The following is a 21,195-nucleotide window of genomic DNA, read 5'->3' as shown; positions in this document are numbered from 1 at the left end:
ACTTTTTCTAGTTTGTATTTGTAATTCAACAGTTTATAATGCAACAAAATGCTTTCATTTTTGCAGCAAAGCACCCACTTCGGTATTTACCATTCTTTCCCGGCTGTTTTACTTCATCATCATCATATTTTCATCGTTATTTAACAATACTTTGGATAGCATTTATTCATTTCAGCATGATGGATTTTCTGTGTTTTCTCCTCGAAAGTAAGTAATAACTGTTAGTCTAGGCTGCTTTCATAACAGGTCAGACTGTAGTTTATTGATCCCCCCCACTGGCACGCATCATTGACATGCATCCTAATATATATACCCTAACTGTGTAGATTTGACCTAGCATTTCCATAAATTCAGAATGAATTTTCAGGTCATTGGCGTCATTAACCGTGCTAACGTTAAACAGATCCATGTCTAGGATACATGGGGATGGAGATATACTGCGTATACTTACTAGGTGGGAGGTATATGTTTGGCCCCACATGGAGACATATTCATATTAAACCATGTTGGCAGTTAACCCATTGAGACCTGAAGCCGATTCTACATGTCTCCTAAATCTCAACATTTTTCTGAAAAACGTATGTTTCTATATCAGTGGTGCTCAATCTTTTTCATGTCAAGAACCCCCAAAATTATATGTATTCGGCCGCGGACCCCCATCAAAATATTTTGTTCCAGGGACCCCCAGAAGCAAAGATTTGAGTTTGCTTTAAAAATATATATATTCAAAGATTTGCACACATTTTCACAAATTTTCAAAAATAGCAGATCTACAAGCTCATAGCTCGGCACTCGGTGCCGCGCTATGAGCTTGTATATCTGCTATTTTTGAATAGCCCAAAGTGTAAAATAATGCTGTTTAGCTCAAATCTAAAAATGACACAGTTCCAGGTCTTAATGGGTTAAGATACTACTGCTAGAGATATTATGGATGGCAAGACTGGCAGCCTGGAATATCTATGTGAGCGACTGCGGCTCACAGTTTGCCCTTGAGAAGTGATCTACGGAGAGTAGCTCGCCGCAGGTTGCTTTCATTTACATAAGAAATCGCTCACAATCATTCACTTTGACATATATGTCAGGCATAAGAGCAACAGGAGTAATGAAGTTGCAATTATTGATTGAGTTACATGAACTACTATGTAATAACCATTCAAATGAAAGAAAAAAAAAAGAGGAAGATGTCAGGGCCTGGTGATGAGTACTCTAGATTCCTGATGGCAGGCGAATATTTTCAATTTGAGACCCTTAGTTAATTGCATGCAGGAAAAGCTGCAACATTAGCCTCATACATCATGTATTTTCATTCATTAAAAAAAAAACTGACCAGGGCAGAGAGTATAGAGGGCAACGCATTTCATATACGCAGTTATTTCCAATAGGTAGGTAAGCATTTTGTACTATTTTTACCATCTATATCCTGTCGTGTCATTCTGGGATGTAAACCATAAACAGTACATCAACAGCCGGGGGGGCCCCGGTAGCTGTCCGGATAGTGTGTCGACCACATTAATTGCAACGTCTCGGTTCAGTTTCTGGCTGGAGACCTGTGTCTGCATGTCCTCTGTTGGCCCCTTGGTTTCCTGCCGCTTGACTGTCACATCTAAATAACAAATCTGACCAAAAAACGAATAATAAAAATGTTTTTTGCACAGTACGTTTTCTCCGGCTGACTTCCTGATCTCTTTAAGGGGCAGTTCACCCAAAATGTAAAAACACCCAACATATTTGACCCAGCTTCTATCCATCCAGATAGTTTTACTGTGGTTTTCCAAGGTTTGGAGATTTGGTGTTCGCCATCAAGTACAATAGAGCTCACATTACGAAATGACGTTGTTTTAAAAAAAAGTAAAAGCTTGTTTACTTCCTGTTTATTTCCTGCAATAAAACGGTCATATCTCTGCTACTGTAGATCTCCGTTCCTCCTGCATTACGGCAAAACAAGCCTCATTGAAACGGCCATAGCTCTTGAATGGAGGATCGTGATCGGACACATTTTTTTCCCTCTACTACGACAACCCTGTGCGTGTAATGAGCCCTTCTCCGTGAGGACGCCGGTTTCTCAAAGGTACAGTAAAATCGCTGTTTTTGCTGGCAACAGTGGCACACTATTACACTATTGATCTGGCAGTCAAAGAGTTAAAATGTGCAAATTACATTCACCCATTCAAACATGCATTCACACACTGATGGCGGAGGAAACCCCCCAACCTCTTGCTCAAGGACAAAACCTTTCGTTTCCCAAGCGGCCGCTCTACCTCCTGAGCCACTGCTATGCATTGCCCACGTGTTGTGAGCTTGTAGATCGGCTATTTCCCCGGGTAAGACACAATAAAGGGTAATCATGGCCAGATTGACCATGGTTCATAAGATAATATATGGAGAGGTCCCCATATTTTTAAAGACATGTTTTACTCAGAGAAGTGAAGTACACCATTTTTTCACCAGAGCCAGTGTAGCAGACGTGAGCCTTCCCGGCTTTTAAAAGTAAAGTAGGCAGGGAATCATTTACTTACATAGGAGCCACACAGTGGAATGACCTCGAAAACAGTGTCAAACTGACAACAAATCTGAGGACTTTTAAATACAAAACTAAATCATGTCTATTAGAAAAGGTTCCCCTATAGAGGGTCATTAGACTAGGAAAGATAAGGTAGCACTTGTTTGTGTACTGTGTATGTTACTTGTGTTCCTGTATTGTTTGTATGTAAGTACAGTGAATGTTACTTGTGTTTTGTATTGTTGTGTAATGTGTACTGTGTCTGTACTGTGTATGTCACTTGTGTCTATGTAGCGTTACGTTAGTTACATGTGTTGTATTGTAAAGTATTTTTAACGTATTGATTGTTAATTGTAAGAGGACCTCAACGGAAATAAGTCTCAGGACTTTCTTGTGTTATCCTCGAACTGCGGTGACCATGTGGTGATGGCTTTTCAAATAAATCAAATCAAATCAAATCAAAATAAGCAACCAAGTATAAATCAGGTTCAACTCTGTCGTTTGGACTAGGGTTCATGCCATTTACTCTGATGTTGTATTTGTAAGTCACAATGGATAAGAGCATACGTTAAATGCCTAAATTGTATATTGTCTCATCGTTGTAACTTGGTCATTGGTCATCATTGGTTGTTGTGAACAACATAATTGAGAACTATTTTCCACTCAGTATCTCCACCAACTGTCTATCCTGCTTCATAGAAAATACTTCTTGAAAGGATCCCTGGCTAATAAGCCTTATGAGCCTTTTAAGCAAGGGATAATTGACGGGCAGTCGGTCGTTATTGATAAATAAATCCCGACAGGGTGATTAGGCACCGATGCGGTGCCTAATACACCTCGAAAAACACCAGAAAACGTCACTTCCGTCCACTGCTATGTTATGAGTTGTAGAAAAAACACATCTAGCTCGGATACATTTTTTTTTGTTGTTGGTGAAAACGGGCCTTATTCAACGGCCGGTAGCAACAAAATGGCCGATCGCGGTAAAACACATTTTTGTTCCGGTGGATAGACGAGACCCTCCCCCACCCCCCAGACACCCTTTGTTTACATCCGCGTGCATATGGTGGCCTCCGCGGCTCTCCAAAGATCGTCAATATAAGGTAAAAAAAACGCTGGCACCAGCGGATGAATTAATTAATGAATACTAGACCATACCCGGTCGACGCATCCGTGGGGGGATATGCGCACATGATCTGGCAACCCGGGAGGCAGTTCGTCCCATAGCTGGGCAGCCCCGTAACCATGGCGACAGTGTTTTACACATAAACGCTAATAAGAAGCTGAGATTTGATGAAATTGAAAAACGGGCTTCACAGTTAAGTTCAGATGGTAATGGTCAATGGCTGTGTGCAAAATCAGAGCAATTGGTCCAGCCAGTGAGGAGAACAGGGTAGCTTCACCTACTCACTCACTCACTCACCACTACAGACGCACAGAGGTTACTAGAATTATAGTAGGATACCTGGCAGTGAATGTGTTAAGAGACACTGGGACTGGTTTAGAGATGGGGAGTCAGGGGTTCCTTGGGCCATATTAATGAATGTTTCTGGTTATGCCATGCTGCACATTATTCTGCCACTCCGGTATGAACTGGTACACCACTGGCTATCTTGGCAATACTTCACTTGACGGCAAAGAGGCAGAGGAGGAGGAAACTATGAAAGCAGTTTTGTGGAGTGTAGGCGGGCCACTCAAGGCCACCGTGGCCGCAGGGCATATCGTTTTTTTTTTTGGAGGAGGCATAGAGGCCAAGCTGAGGGGGCACGGCGATCACGGCCCTCATGAGTGCCTGTGAAAATCCCTGGCCTGACTTGAATTGTCAACGATAGGGCCGCATCGATTATTTAAAAGCAGGATCACTCACACTCCGAGTGTGAATTAACGAATGAGAGGTAGCCAGGAACAGATTCACTGCCATGCCTCTATTTTGTGCTTTTTGGCTATGTTGAACAAAGTCCCCACTGTAAAGTGCAATAATTTGTTACAGATTATTTTTAACCCTTTCAGACCGAGAACGCATCTGTGTCATTTTAAGATGTCTTTGGCAATTAAAAAATAGCAGATCTACAAGCTCATAGCGCGGCACCGAGTGCCGCGCTATGAGCTTGTAGATCTGCAATTTTTTTTTGAAAGATTGTGAAAATGTGTGCAAATCTTTGAATATCTATTTTTCCACGAGCGAGAAAAGTTGTCTCTCATTGGACTGAATTTTTATTGAAGATATTCAATACATTGGGAATAAAGGTGTTCAGTTCTGAATAGCAACATGGAGCATTACCAGAATCTTTTAATTTATTTAGAATCTGGTTATAAAGTTTTAGCATGGTGGGTATTCTCCAATGACAACATTCCCAATTTAGTCTCTCATGTGCGATAGTCACTCACGGTTCATATTTGTGCAGAGTGGCCTGCAGCAGGCCCAGGGAGTAGACCAGTCCTGAGGCGAAGCTGAGCTGCTCTCCACGGGATCCCCTCATCGCGGTCCCCTGCAGGGGGTCAACTCCTTCTGCAGGGGAAATGACACACGGACATGTTGGGAACAGGTGGTAAGCAGAGCCTGAGCGATACATCGGTTGGCTGCCGATGTGTCCCAATGTTTTACCACTTTCAACAGAGTGTCCCTATTTGGGCATGTCATTTTAAGTGAACATTAACAAACGTTTTCAAAACAATAACAAAAATAGTCGATCTACAAGCTCACGACACATTGTGAGCTTGTAGATAGGCTACTTCTGAAAATGTATGAACAGGGCTTATGTTGTTAAATACATTCAAATACTTTTTTTTTTACAAAAGATCGGTCAAACATTAGTGGTCTAGGACTCTCCAAAATCAGGATCGAACCCATGTGGCATTGGTCAGACTATTTTTTTCGTTTTTTTGCAGATCACACACACCTTGCAGATGAGCCTTGGAATGAGCAGCAGCACCAGGATACAGTCGTGGTCTCCTCCATGGCGGAGGAAGGACTCAGGCATGAAGGCGGTGAGGAGGGACACCTGGCGGTTAGCCTGGCCCACCTCCATCTTCCTCAGTTCCATCTCGATGGCCTGGAAGACACACAGTCACGGTTGGGTATAGAAATTAGGAACCATATCCAAACTGCCAGGTACCCATGAAAATGAAGGAATCGGAATTGATAAATATCGTAATAATTTTAGGATCCAGAAATGATTATCCTAATTTTATGATATGATATTCATTACTCTTCTTAAACTTTTATTAATGTAAAACTTTTAAACTAAATGTCCATTGATGCCATTAACAAGAATTATGATCACGTAAGCCTAGTGCTCAGTTAAACTGGATACAACCTTTTCCAATCCATTTCTTTCCAGTATGGCTTGGCTTGAGTTTTGTGGTAGTGGTACCAAAGTGTCACTTTAGACATTTTATTGTCATTGGATTGATTAAAATCCCCATCAACTCCCAATCAGATTCCTATCATTCTGACATTCGTCTCAGCCGTACCTTGGCATAAGCTTTGGTCTCTGCAAACTTTATCTTGAAATCAAACATCTCTGCAGGAGGATGCAGCAGGACCTGCTCAGCTCTCTGTTGGTCTCCTGGTGCACAGGGAAAAGCACACACAGACAGCAGTGAGCAATGTGCATTTACTGACGACCTACTGATAATCATAGCAGCTCACTTCTCATTCCTGTGTGTGTGTGTGTGTGTGTGTGTGTGTGTGTGTGTGTGTGTGTGTGTGTGTGTGTGTGTGTGTGTGTGTGTGTGTGTGAGGGTTACAAACGGCAAAAAAACTCATGGGGGAAAAAATGCATTTAAAACGAAAATCCATCCTAAAATGTTGCGGTAAGTAAGTATAGTAGTACAACGTGTATGTGTGTAGTGATCTATGCACCTGCAGGCTGGCAGTGAGCTCTCTGTACTTGTTGATGGTCTGCTGGTAATCGGCCATGGTCTCCTGGGCAGCATCAACTCTCTTGTGGGCCTCGCAGACCTTTCACCCCCGCTCATGTCCAGCTGCTCTCTCAGCTCCATCTCAGTCTCCCTGCCGTTCTCCTGGAGCTCGTCGTTCATGTCATTAATGGCCTCCTGTTGGGAGGACAGAAGAGGGGACCGACCGTCATGTGTGGTAGTATATACATTGTAAGGCATAGAACAAAGCCAAATGCAGTGGTGGAAGGAGTACTCAAATCTTTTTACTTAAGTAAAATTATCAATACTACAATGTAGGAAAACTGTTACAAGCTAAGGTCTGGTATTCAAAATTTACTTGGGTAAAACTACAAAAGTAGTGGCATCAAAATGTACTTAAGGATAGTAAGGGGTCACGCCCAAAATGACGTTTTCTATCGATTACTCACCGGCAGCGGTTCTGTATGGAGATACAAAGAATCTCCTGTGTGTCTCCATACGGAACCGCTGCCGGTCATCAAATTATTGGCTTAGGAATGCGACGGAAAGTTATTTTCGGGGTAAACTATTCCTTTAAAATACCAAAAGTAAAAGTATTCCTTATGCAGAATGTCCCATTTTAGGTTTTCAAAATGTATACCGGTACAAATCTTTTGAAAATAGCAGATCTACAAGCTCACAACGTGTCACTTCGTGCCACGCTGCAAGCTTGTACAACAATTTGTGTACAATTCCTTGACATGAAAAGGTTTGAGAACCACTGAGAGGGTGTTTGTAAAATGGGCCTCAGGTCTTAATGGGCTATGAAACACTGATTGCATGCAAGTCGGGGTGAAGAACACAGGTGCACTGACCAGGTCAGTGACCGTCTCTCTCAGCTCCCGGACTTTCTCCTCCAGGTCCAGGTTCCTCTCCGTCAGGGTCTCCACCATCTCCTCTGACCCCAGCGCAGCATCCACCTGTGACACACACACACAATCATTACAAGAGGCACATGGTTTGAAAGTCACGTACAATTATCCATATCCATTTAAATGTCACTTCACCCAATCCCATTCACTAATATCTGCAAATTTGACAGAATGACATTCATATCTGCAAAGGAAACCTGTTTAACCCAAATGGATTGCCTCTTACATTTTTTCATCACTTTGTATTGTGTTTCTTTTGCTGTGCTTTTGTTCTTTTAAACATTCTATTTTTTTGACAATATCAGCATCAGCAAATACAATATTTAACCACTTTCATTCAACGTCCCGTCCCAATTTTGGGCATGTAAGTGAGAATTTTAGGGCTTAAGTGGTTAAATAAAATTAAGTTCATGTGTATTGCATACTTAGCTGTTTGATTGTTCATTGTATAATTAAAGTGTGTAAAATGTATTGTTAAAGTAGTTTAGATATGGTGAAATAGTAAACTAGAACATGTTACCCCTTAAAAACGGGAAAGGATCTGTGTCATTTTAGATTTTATCTGCCATTTTTTTACATTTTTGAAAGATCTTGGAAAAACTACTGGTTTAGAAGGCATTTGCAGAATCGGCCTTAGGTCTTAATGATAAAGAGCATTAGCAGTCATCTTTTTAAAGAAAAAGATGAAAGGATCTTCATTTTAAGCATGTGGTTCATATCCTATACAGGGGAAGACAGTACCCCCTCTTCAAAATGATAGTGATTCGCTCTAACTGTCCGTACCTGTTCTTTCAGCTCATCGATAGTTGCCTCGGCTAGTGTCATGTCCTCTTGGAGTTTCTCCTTCTGGCTCCTCACAGTGTCCAGCTCCACGTTCTTCTTCTCCGTCTGCTTCTGCAGCTTCACGTGCTCCTGCTTCTCTGACGAGGACAGGTCACGCGTCCTGTGAACATAACAGGGGGGTTAACAACTTACAATTAGAGATGTAACCGATACCATTTTTTCCCTTACCGATCCCCATAACTTGCGCATCTCATTTAAACAAATCTAGGACAGTGGTTCTCAAAGTGGGGTTCAGGGACCATCTGAGTTCCTTGAGGGGGTTCCAAGAGTATATAATGTGTACACTCTCAGGTAAATAGTACAAGTAAAAGTATAAAACAGTCGTGCAACATCAATTGAAGAAATCAAAATATGAATGAAATATCATGTCATTTATGTGGTATCGGAATGTCATCCTCGCCAATACAGATGCCAGCATTTTAGGCAGTATCGGCAGCTTTTCCGATACAAGTATCGGTACAACTCTGCTTACAATTTGACAGGGAGGCAAAGCCATAACCAGACTATGTCTTGTTATTGTAAAAGTACAATGTGCGTGTGTCCGAGGCAGCAGAGGACACCTACATATCATTTAAGTCAAGTGGTTTATTTTTAAACCACTTGCTTTTGTGGATAATGGTTATTATGACTATCATGCTGTTGTCAAGTCATTCCTGATTGGAAACCATTTGGGTCAACTGCTGTTGTTTTTAAACAGATGTACACATTTTGACTGACCTGACCAAGGCCTCCTTCAGCCTGCCGTTCTGCTCCTCCAACTGTTTGACATGGTAGCTAGAGGCCGCGCCGTCTGTACCTGGAGGGACAGCGTGATGAGAGGAACCCGGTAGAGGTGGGAGAGAAAGATACACACAGGGAGATAGGGTTGATAGAGAGAGTGGCGTAGAGAGAGGAGTCAGAGAGAGAGAAAGAATGAGAGAGACAGCAAGGAACCATTGGACAGAGAGACAGGGGTGGATGGGTGAGAAAGAGAGACAGATACAAAACATTAAGAAACACGTGTACATAGATTTTTGAGCAGTGATTATCAACCTTTATCATTTTGAGGACCCCCAGTTTGTTTTGCATGAGGTCGCGGACCCCCATTTCATACGATTCTCATCTCTGGGAGCCCAATCTACATGGCAAGGCATCAGTCTGAGTGTGTAAATGGAACCAAATGGACCACTACGGGTCCATTTGGTTCCCGCTATAGACTCTGAGTTAAAGACCCATTAAGGGACGATTTGGTTCCTAGCAATCAATCAAGCTGGGGACCCCCTGGAACCCCCCCAAGGACCCCTTCAAGTTCCTCAGTCTGGCCCTACAGGCCACTACATTTGGTGGCCAAGTATATTTAAGGAAATTGGAATGGAATTGCTTGCAGAGGGGCTCACTGAATCTCGCAATAATGTTGACATAAGTGTGATTAGCAAGAGAGGAATGTGTGTGGCAAGTGTAATGTAAAAAGCTCACATTAGATACGGAAGGATCCACACACCAACAAAGTTCTTCCTCAGACACTTTCTCTCTTTTACTTACATTGGGCGTATAGAAACAAAGATCATTTCAAAGTACAAAAATGTACCTGTGTGACATTTTAGGTTAGCCAGGACTGTATGGATGAGGCTATAAGGCTCCATGTTGATAAGCAACAGAACTCACCTTCAGGATTTGGGTCTTGGGGTGAACAAATCTCCAACACACCAAGGTCTGGTTTCTTTATAAAAAACTGAAACGCCTCCTCGTCAACTTCAGTGTTCAAGTCATCATAGACTTTTAAGTCTGAGGTACTAGGAATTTCAAATTTCTTGGCAACTGAAGACAAAACAAGATTGCACAAGCTTATTGATAAATCTGTTGTGCAATTGATTTAATTTGTATTAATGTGTCATAAAAATGGATTAAAATAGCCACAGAAAATTCAATCATATGAGGAAGATTGACAGCCCTACTGAAGACATTGAATCACTCTATCCTAAATAAAATGGATTGTGCCTTCCTTGTACTGTACACCCAGCATGTTGTTGCATATGACAGTGGTTCTCAATTTTTCATGTCAAGGACCCCCCAAATTGACAATTAGCCCACAGACCCTCATTTGAAAAGATATGCCAGGGACCCCCTAAGAAGACTTTTACGGCTCTAGCAGTGATTCTCAACCATTTTAATATCAAGGACACCCATTTAATGGCACGTCTATCTCTGGGACCCCAATTTATATTGTAAAATCAATGTTAAGACAGTGTAAAAATGGAACCAAATGGACCCCAATCATTTGTACACCATCAATGGCATAGGGCATGCTGTGGAACAATGTTTCACTCACCACACTCCAGAAATGATGTAAAAGACAGTGGTCCCTCAAAGCAGATGTATTTCTGCCGGTCAAGATGTTTCACACGTACAGCATGCATGCTTTGATGGAGAAAACATAATAATGTTACTAAGACGATATAGGGTACACAACTCATGCAGTATGAGGAGTGTTACATTAGAAACTATTACAAAAGCACCATCTACAGGCAGGCTATCTAGCAGTGGTGTAAAGTAACAAAGTACATTTACTTAAGTACTGTACTTAAGTACAATTTTGAGGTATTTGTACTTTACTTGAGTATTTCAAATATACTATTGTAATTACTTTTACTCCACTACATCTCAGAGGCAAATATTGTACTTTTACTCCACTACAATTATTTGAAAGCCATTTTAGCCCTACTTTATAAATATGCTACTTGAAAATAGCAGATCTACTATCTGCTATTTTTCAAACATTCTAGTACTTTAAGTATATTTTATGTTTGAAGTTTAAACACAGAAACACGAGGAGACAAAGAGATGTTGAGCTCTCTCAGATGCCTCACCTGTCTTTAGCGACTTCTTTCTTCTCCTTCTCCTTGTCCTCTTCCTTGCCAGTGGCGTCGTTAGGGGTGGGCTTCGGTGGCTATAGCCACCAATGTTTTGTCCAAAGCCACCAATAAAAAAAAATTAAAAATTAAAAAATTAAAAGTTTTTTTTTTTTTTTTTGAATTATATATCTATCACCCTAACCTAACCCTACCCCTAACCCTAAAACCGAAATAAAGTAACAAAAAACGGGGGAAAAAGCACCCTAATCCGCAAAATCCGCGAAAAAAATCGCGCGCGCGCGCTTCGCGCGCGCGCGGGAGGAGGGGCACATGCACGCGCGCTGCGCGCGCGTGCATGTGCCCGTTGCCTGCGGGGCTAAGCCCCCGACCTAGTAGAGACCTAGCGACGCGTCTGTTCCTTGCCCTTGTCTTTGTCCTGGTCAGTGATGATGTCCGACACCAGCTTGAGGGCACGTTCTGTGATGGACACAATCTTCTGGATAGCTTGGAGTTCATTCTCTGAGGGATAAATGGCTGCATGCTTGGTCATTACGTAGCGATCGTCTGAAGAGTTGGGGCGACGAGGCGGCTAAAAGAGAAATGGTGGAAAGAAAACTATTCATTCACAGGACAAGAAAGGAATCGCAATGAGGTTTCAATTTAGTTCATGTAAGAGTATTCCAAAGAGTTACTATTCTCAGTAGGCAATTCTGTAACCAATTACTTTTTAATGACAAAGACATAGTTCTGCAACAAGTTACTTGATTAACTCAACGCAAAACTGCATTCAAATAGTAAAAATCACACCCAGTGTGAAGTGGGCGGTGTGTGGTCATCACAACATGACTCACTTTAAAAAAAGGATAATTACTTTTTTTAAAGTCCATACTGCTATTCATAGGGCTGCACATGTGTCATGTGTTTCGCTAGCCAATCACAGTCCTGAATTTGCAAAGTCAGCCAATCACATTACAGTTAGTGGTGATGACACTAGCTGTAATGTGATTGGCTGATATGAAAAAAGTATCGATTTGCATTAACAATGGAAGGGTTAGGGGGTACACAAATTTTTTGGTCGGTATCCAAAACTCACTTATAGGGGGCGGCTACACCGCCCCAAAAAACACACCCAGTGTGAAGTGGGCGGTGTGGTCATCACAGTGGTCATCACAGTGATGGAAGCTCACTTAAAAAAAAAAGTTTTTTTTTAAAGTGCATAGTCCTATTTATAGGTTATTAATTTCATCATGTGTCTCGCTAGCCAATCACAGTGCTGAATAGAGTCAGCGGGGGTGTACAGGGGCCACCCATTGTGGGTGGAAGGGGTGTTCAATGGGTAGCCAATCACAGTGCAGGGTTTGGGGGGTACAATGGGTGGCCAATCACAGTTCAGCAAATGTCAATGTCCCAACCTCACATATAGGGACGGCTACACCGCCCAAAAATCCACAGGTTCCTGAGGCTGAGGGATGGGCATGACAGGCCGGACCCCCAAGAGACCGGGCGGCCCAGGGGGCCCCTGAGGATAGCCTCCGTCGGGCATACGGCGTCTGTCAGCCCAGTGGTGCTCTTCTTCCATGCGTCTCCAGTACATGTCCTCTTCATAACGCCTGGAAAGTTTCAGCAGTTTGGGGAAGAAAAAAAAAACAGTGACCTGGGAGTTCAGCAGATTAGACATGGAGAATGTCCACTGATGAACCACTTAAACCCTATATACTTAGTCGACTGGGATCACCCAGCGGTCTATACTTGGTTCCCTCCCGTTTTCCCCTCTACATCAAATCTCCGTGGAAAATACATCTGCACTATTTTCGGCAGATGTTTTCCCCAGAATGGAGACGCAAGTTAAAAAAACAAAAAAACATCAGCTGGTCATCAAAGACCTCATCGTACCTCATTTCCATTCTCCAGCGCTCCTCTTCCTCTCTCCTCCTCCAGAACTCTTCTTTCTGCATCTGCTTCCTCATCTTCTCCTCCTGAATCTTACGGGCACGGATGCTAGGCTTCACCTCCACCTGAAGGTCAGGGTTCACCTTTTTCTAAAAGACCAGGTGAAGAGGAAATGTCAGGACAGATGACGGCATGATCAACTTATGACTTATTGTTTAACCATTCAAAATAGTTCAGTCTAGTGTCCTGGGTCGTGTAGATTACTCGCTTCGGTCTAAAAACCTGTCATGCTAAAAATAACGTTGTCCCAGCTAAAACATGACTTGAAGATCAGTTCTTATCAGCAAGCGACATCAGCCAAAGATAATACATTAGGCATAATAACACTTGTGCCTGCACCTATGAAAATGTATCAACCTTGTACTGCAGTCGATGCCTCCTTCCCTTCAGATGCATCTCCTTCGCGTTGGGATCGTTGAAACTGCATTCACACAGCTTGCATTGGAAGGCAGCGGATGACTTTGCCTTCATCGTTGCGGACCTAAGGAGATGGGTAACACAAAATGTTCAATTCCCTCTATAGCAGTGTTTTTTAACTTGAACTCTTATAGGATCCAACAGCATGGCTCCAATGTGGAGTTAATTCTGTGTAGCGTGCATGCAAGTTTAGCACTGATCGGTACTGTGGTTTGTGACACACAGACCCTCTCATAGACAGGTAGGGTATGGCCGAGCAACGCCGTAAAAATACAATTGTACGGCAGACTCAGAGCCAGTCTTCATTTTAACTCTTTTATACTTGTGTTTGATGGAGTGCAATATAGAACGATTACATCCCCACATCCACAGCACTGGCCTTCCCCTCTGGTTCATGGCCAGTGGGGTTTGTTAAACAAAAAACAGCTGTCTCCCTATTTGGGCTGCTGCAGTTGTGCACACTTTTTTGCCTTACTAAAAAAAAAGGACAATTTAACAATATAATTTATACTCACAAAAATAACTGATCTACAAGCTAACAATGTGTCGTGATGCGACGTGTTAGCATGTAGATCTTTAGTCTCAGACCATTGCTATTGGGCACAAACACTCTTCCAATATTTCATAAATTGCCTATTTAGTGGCGAAAATAGGCGATGCAAGGTGTTGTGAGTTTGCAGATGGCATTGGATGAAGTGAACAGCCAACAAATACGATAAAACCCGAAATTGTGTCTACTAATGACTTCATCCTTACTGCTCCAAAAGACCACAGCTAGAGAAGTTATTATTTGTAGCAGGGCCTTATTTTTCAATCAAAAGTTACCGTAAACTTACCATAGACATTAGTGAACACCCAACCTCTAATCGTAAATACACACAAAAAATGAATTGATTAACTGATAAGAATTTGCAAATCAAAATTTTTATCATGCAAAAACAAACAAAACATCACTATTAACACACAATCCCATTCAAAGATTCTTAGTATTGGTTTACTTAAAACTGTGACATTCCATTTTACATTTTACTGAGGAGTCACTAGTCCACAGATGCTTTGACTAATGGACAGCATACAAATGCAATAAATCACAATAATTTAATTTAAAAAAAAAAGGAAAACAATGACCGTTTCCATTTGCAAGGGCCAGGAGTGAACTAATGGTCATTTGACTGCATGGTTAAACTAGGTTATACACTTGTTATTCTACAAGGCACAGAACTTCAAGAAATGTTAGGTTTGGAAACGCACGCCTGGTCGACGTCCATCACTACACAAGTTGGCAGAGACTTTGCGTGCAAAGCACGCTCTGTGAAACCAGCTTCACTCTTTATTAGTGATGAGTGTTTGAACCACTTTCAACCTGGTGTCCCTATTTTGGGCACGTCATAGGTGCAAATTGTCAAAAAAAAAAAGTTTCATAATTTTTAAAGTGAAAATGGAAGTCGTTTTCTTTATTCATTGTGTGATAAGTACATAGGGGTTCAATGACTTAAACCCTATATACTTAGATGGGTGTGCAAGGGGTCTGTAATTGGCCCCGTCCTTTTCTATCACTCATCAATCTCTGCCGATCTACAAGCTCACACAATGCCTTGTGACGTGTAGTGAGACGATTTTTGTTTTCACTGAATGTTTGCCTATTACGACAAGCCCCGAATAGGGACGCTAGGATTCATGTGGTTGAACTGGTTAAATGCAGAGCTATACTAATCAAACAGGAATACAGCAAAAACACAGTACAGAGCATAATGGCAACAAGGTGAAGAATGAAGTCATTGTCAAACACCGCCAGGAGACGTCAACATTCAAAGGGGACCTACTGACCAACAGAGTTGATCTTGGGGGCGGAGGCCTTCTTGACGGGGGCGGTGGAGTTGGCAGACGACAGACTGTTGCCGAGCGCCCCCCCATCACTGTTTATTCGCCATCCTAGGCAGCATGATAGCAAGCCATGTTCAGCCATTGCTTGAGCATCATGCAAATTGCTGTGTGGCTTTGATTGATTGAATTCTTTATCAGCAGTTTGCAAAAAGTACAGAGGCACAGTAAGGCCTACACAATAATGCTAAAAGGATAACACAAAAATCCCTGAGGGCTTGTTTCCATTGTGGTCCTGCGTATTCAATTCATAAAGGCCGAGTTCTGTAGGTGGACACATGTTTTTTTTCTAAAATGAAATTATAGCTATTCAATAAAGGCTTTACCTTCAAGAAGGATTTCCCCTTTTCTTTTCATTTGAAAAAAATGTATTGTACATCATGCTGAATATCAGTATTGTGGTAAGATCTAAAAACACTGCAGCATGATTTAATACCACAACACAGTCACAGACAAACGTTGGTAATCATTCCAGCGTGCGTCAGTACGGCCAATGCTCTCATATCATAAATCTCATATTTGGGAACACACCTGTTGACATCTTTGCTTTAATTGCCAAAACACGTCAAAGCTAAAGTTCCCCTTATGACTTATGAAGCTGTAAAAGGATTGGCTTATGTCTTTATTAAACCAGATATGCAAATATGTTCTGTTTTTTTTGTCCTTCCAAACACCTGAACCAAGCATAGAACTTGCGTACCGGTCATATATGCATACATCTGTGCCAAATATACACAGTATAGAGACAAGTACACAACGTCCAGTAAGCCTGCCTGTATGTGGGCGTGTGTATATTGAATGAGGGTTAATATCTTTTGAGACCGTTTACAATCCATTATGTTCCTAAATAATGTGTTTATCGGTGTCAGCCAGGGGTCTATAATGGGCCCCCTCCTTTTTTACCCCTTTACAAATATCTACAATCTCACAGTGCGACAGGTTGAAAGATTGTAGTCAGATTAATGTAGTTAACCACATTAATCCTGGTTTACCCATTTTGGGCATGCCATTATAGGCAAAGGTTTAAAGACTTAAAAAATATGTTTATCAAAGTTCTCAAATTTTGAAAAATAGTCAATGTATAAAACTTCATAAGACAAGCTGTGAGCTTGTATCCCAAAGTACAAATTAGTGCTTACGTGGTTAAGCCTAATCCATAGGTAAAATGGTGTCGCTGGTCAAAAAGAACTGATCTATGCGAGCAAGTGACACATGATGGTAATACATGGTAGCATAAAATAAATACATTACCTTCTGATGCTTGGCCACACGGATATGAGCGGCGTAAGCGTCGGCTCCGGTGCAGGAGACGTCACACAGCTCACAGCGGAGCTGGTTCTGGACGCCGCGGGCAGAGCTGCTGGTTCCTCCACTGCTGCTGCTGCTGCTACTGCTGCTCTGAGACACCTTGAGAGCCGCTTCCTTCTTCTTGTGCTTCTGGCCCTCTAGGTGCTCCTTGTATGTCTGGTTGGAGAGGAAGGGGGGTTACTATTCCTTCATTTGAGACACCATTTGCTTCAAATGTAGGACGTATAATGCAAGCCAAGCATGGCGTTTCAGCATAAAATCTAATCATGTATTAAGTCGGACAAACCTGCAAAGTTTGTTAAACTAATTTGATCAGTGTAAATGTAGAATTGATATACAGCTTTTCAAGGTACTCAAACAAGCTTGTAGATCAGGTTTGTTTTTGGTCTATAACAACATGCCCAAAATAGGGAGGCGAGGTTCAAAGTGATCCCCACCAGTCTTTAGGCTTCAAAGACCACTTGAGAAAGAGGTACTCTAACCCACCGTTTCCCAATAACTTCTTTCAATCTGTCTTCTGACTGGAAAAGCACTACTTCTTAAATCAAGTCTAACACTGGCATGAAGCAACCAATAGATTACATCGTGATCCCTGCCCACTTTCCACAATTCTGTCCTTCTAAGTTGGAGCAGGAAGGGACAAATATTTAGACTAAAATAAAGTCTTGATGTGGGCATAGATTTGCAAGTAAGTCAGGTCAGTGTTCTAGTTAACCAAAGGTATTCATGGATATAAATGTGAATATTAATTCCTATTCATGAACATTTTATAAAACCTATTTGCCTACAATTTTGAGGTATTTCTACTTTACTTGAGTATTTCCAATTTCCAATACTTTTACTTCTACTCCACTACATCTCAGAGGCAAATATTGTACTTTTACTCCACTACAATTATTTGAAAACTTTAGTTACTAGTTACTTTTAAGATATAAATTATTACATTATAAAACATACCTTAACCACTTTAGCCTTATTTTATACATAGTCTATTTGAAAATAGCCGATCTACAAGCTCACAACGCGTCGCAGCGCGACGCGTTGTGAGCTTGTAGATCTGCTATTTTCGACGTGTGCGACAGTGAAACGTGTCTGGGCGGAAACAATTGCTTGACAGTTTGGTTCCGCATCGACAGTTTCTCCACAATTTAGAGACAAATGTGGGCACATAATCATAAATATGATGATCCTAATATACAATTGAGAGTGGCGCGCATGCGCGACCGACACGGTACGACCGAACGTGTACCGTCTACTGTCACTACGGTCCTTTTCAACCCCAAAACAAGCCCCAAAAGAAGCGCGACCATCCGCTTACAATAAGCGGACATGGCAGTTGCCAGGTTCAGAGAAACAAGCAACCAGGTTAATGAAAACAACCGCAAAGCCACGGCGTCCTCTAACATTAGTCAACCCAGTACAATGCTCGGTGCAGATAAACACTTGTTGAACCAAACAGTGCGTCAAATGAATGTCTATTTACTGCTAGTAAAACAGTCAAATTACAGCAGCATCTCCTTCTAGCGTTAAACTCGTGTTACTCCAGTGGTTCTCAAACTTTTTCATGTCAAGGACCCCCAAATAGACGCTTATTACCCCACGGACCCCCATTTGAAAAGATAAGCCAGGGACCCCAATAAGAGAAGGTTTTTACGGCTCTCTAGCAGTGATTCTCAACCATTTTAACTTCAAAGGACCCCCAGTTTGACATCCATTAGGCTATTGACCCCCATTTAATGGCATTTATATCTCTGGGACCCCAATTTATATTGTAAAATCAATGTTAATTTAACTCTGAGTGTCCCCAAATGGAACCAAATGGACGGGTCCATTTGGTTCCATTTGGACACTCTCAGAGTTACAGACCCATAAGGGTCCATTTGGTTCCTATCCATCATTTAGCTGGGGACCCCCTGGAACCCCCTCAAGTACCCCTGGGGGTCCCCGGACCCCACTTTGAGAACCAATGAGTTATATCACCACTTTTAACAGCCTGCTCAGGGACTACAGATGAAAGCTAGCTTCTGGCTAACTCTGGTTCATTACACGGATGTGAAAACCAACATGTTGATTAATGTGCACTGTGTCCCTGGTAAATAAATAAACATGATAGCAATACTGTTGATAATGTAATCATTTAAAACGTCACTGCCATGCAGAAGTTGTAGGCATACTTTTATAGCCGTTAGCACTGGTTAGCCTAGGTTGTTTTTAACCCAGTTTCAGAGGCTGCTTAAAGTTAGTTTTAGCAGATCTACAAGCTCAATTTTAACAGACAAGATATAACAAATGCAATGTTGATTAAAAGCTGCATTCTGCGTTGTATAATGAATTGTTATGGACAGGTCGATTGTGACATAAGTTTATGAAAACAAACCAACAGAGTCCTGGGGCCTGAAACAAACGTAACCTGGCGTTTGCACTTAATTCATTTAAGGCCCGTACATGTACATAAACGTTCAAATTTCAAATATAAAGTTCTTACCTCATGGCCACGGATGTGACAATTCTGTTCGAGCCCTCAGAAGTAACCGTATCTTCAGTATTGTTCAATAAAAAGCATTTTAATCCGATCGGTGGCCATTTTCTCAGCATGTCCGCCATGCTTTCAAATGCATTACCCATCGGTTGGTAGGTGTACTGCACTCTGATAGACTGTGCCAGCTATGAGCAAATGGCCACCGATCGGATTAAGATGCGTTTTTATTGAACAATACGGAAGATACGGCTACTTCTGAGGGCCCGTACATAATTATAACATCCGTGGCCATGGGGTAAAAACTGTGTTTGAAATCTGAACGTTCATGTAGTCCAAAAAAGGCGGGAAAAAATACAAATAAAGTAATAAAGGCGGGAAAATAAGTAATATTACTCACCTCAGACAAAAGACGACGAAATGAAAGTAGATCAGTGATATATGAACCGAAATCAAGTAGAACAGTTTCCATAGTAATCTATCATCGACCGGAGAGACCTAGTATCGAGCGACCTAGCATCCGCTGGAAACCTTGAGAAGTGAGCCGAGCTCTGCGGGAACGGTGGATTTAAGGGGCGGGACAAACCAACAAGGGCTGTGATTGGTCTGACAAGCAGACATGCGTACATGCAAGAGGGCATCCCCGGGAATGCCCTCTCACGTGTACGCAAGCACAGCCCCCCCCCGCCCACACCCACACACACGCTGTTACACGCACGCACATGTGCACGCACCCAAACAACTCTATGACGTGCACACACAAACACGACACGAACACGACACAAGCCCCGCCCCCCTTCCCCACACACACACACACACACACACACACACACACACACACACACACACACACACACACACACACACACACACACACACACACACACACGCACACACACACACTATTACAAGCACGCACATGCGCACGAACCAAAAATAGATACATTTGTTTTCAATGCAAACGTCATTTCACTAATTTAAAAGTTAAAGAGAAGAAGTTAGCGAAATATATAACAGCAATAATAATAATAATAATAATAATGAATATTGATAATAATAACATTATATATATTGTTTTAAATAAGAAATACATCAACTCTAAATTAGAATTAACAATGCAAGGAATAAATATAATAGCAACAGAATAAGAATAATAAAAACAACAAAGCTAAAAAAACAAAACAACTGGGGAGCAATTAATCTTTGGAATTATTCAGTAGTAGTATTATCTGATTATATGATTGAATATTATTGAATAAACACTGGTTATTGTGTTCAATCATTTTAAACAGGGCAGTCATGTTAAAAAACATCAACAGTGGTGGAACAAGTACTCAACTGTTTTGCTTAAGTAAAAGTATCAATACTGCAAAGTAAAAGTACTCTGTTATAAAAATATGTGCTGACCGATTGTGAGAGACCACTGTTGTTATCAATACTGTACAATCAATTGAAAAAATAGCATATGTGTCTACAGTGCCACAACTGTACAGTTAAGCCAGATCAAAGTGAAAGTATCAGTAGTTAAACCACTGTGCACAGTAGTTGAGATTTAGACCCAAGACCTGATCTGTGTGTGTGTGTGTGTGTGTGTGTGTGTGTGTGTGTGTGTGTGTGTGTGTGTGTGTGTGTGTGTGTGTGTGTGTGTACATCTCTCACAGACAGACATCTCACTCATTGTTTTTAATCAGTAATTGTGCAATAGTCTGTGTTCTTATCTCTCTCTCTCTGAGCCCCCCCCCTCTCTGAACCCCACACCTCCCATTGTTTGAACAAACCTCTAATTTGCATGTGTAAGGAACATTCCCTAGCAGAGAAAAGAGAGACGTCCAGGTATCTTAAAGGCATTTTAAGGTAAACAGTCCTCTCCCGCATTCATTGAAAAACTCCCACCAATCATTTATGTTAGGTGGGTGTATGCCTTGCCCATGTATCCAGGTATATCACCTTTTTCACCCAGTACTTCTTCACAGCTTGTTCTCAGCAACCAAAACAAAACCATCTGGAAGGAAGTGAAAATTACAGAACAGGAAGCAGTTGCTGAATATATATAGAAAAGTGTATTGCGCCCTCTGGTGGGAACAACATGCTACAACACCTCTAAAGTTTCCAGTAGCCCTATGACTCATATGGGTATAAATGACCATAACAATGATAAGATCAGAAAATCAGAATATAGAGCTTTAACGTACGGTA

At 41.7% G+C, this 21,195-nt stretch overlaps 1 protein-coding gene and 1 long non-coding RNA gene across 2 annotated transcripts; both read right to left on the bottom strand.

Annotated features, from left to right (window-relative positions):
* Positions 1-5,996: 5,996 nt before the first annotated feature.
* On the bottom strand, positions 5,997-10,532 carry LOC311054750 (dynactin subunit 1-like; the record flags this gene model as incomplete). The annotated part of the gene is made up of 7 exons (XM_084070755.1): positions 5,997-6,069; positions 6,366-6,559; positions 7,237-7,341; positions 8,077-8,236; positions 8,854-8,932; positions 9,781-9,933; positions 10,445-10,532. The coding sequence occupies 7 exons, from the start codon at positions 10,530-10,532 to the stop codon at positions 6,051-6,053; spliced, it is 798 nt and encodes a 265-aa protein (XP_083926881.1). The 3' UTR covers positions 5,997-6,050.
* A 1,910-nt stretch (positions 10,533-12,442) lies between these two features.
* LOC311038250 lies at positions 12,443-13,318 on the bottom strand. The gene is made up of 3 exons (XR_014600037.1): positions 13,275-13,318; positions 12,861-13,006; positions 12,443-12,577 (listed from the first exon to the last, which is right to left on the bottom strand). It is a non-coding gene; the product is annotated as an uncharacterized lncRNA (long non-coding RNA).
* Between the last annotated feature and the right edge of the window lie 7,877 nt (positions 13,319-21,195).

Source organism: Gymnoscopelus microlampas (genome assembly GCF_963454915.1).
Source record: "Gymnoscopelus microlampas genome assembly, chromosome: 2".
Taxonomy (NCBI): domain Eukaryota; kingdom Metazoa; phylum Chordata; class Actinopteri; order Myctophiformes; family Myctophidae; genus Gymnoscopelus; species Gymnoscopelus microlampas.
The sequence above is the reverse complement of the archived record's forward strand: the minus strand, read 5'-3'. Positions and strand labels throughout refer to the sequence as shown.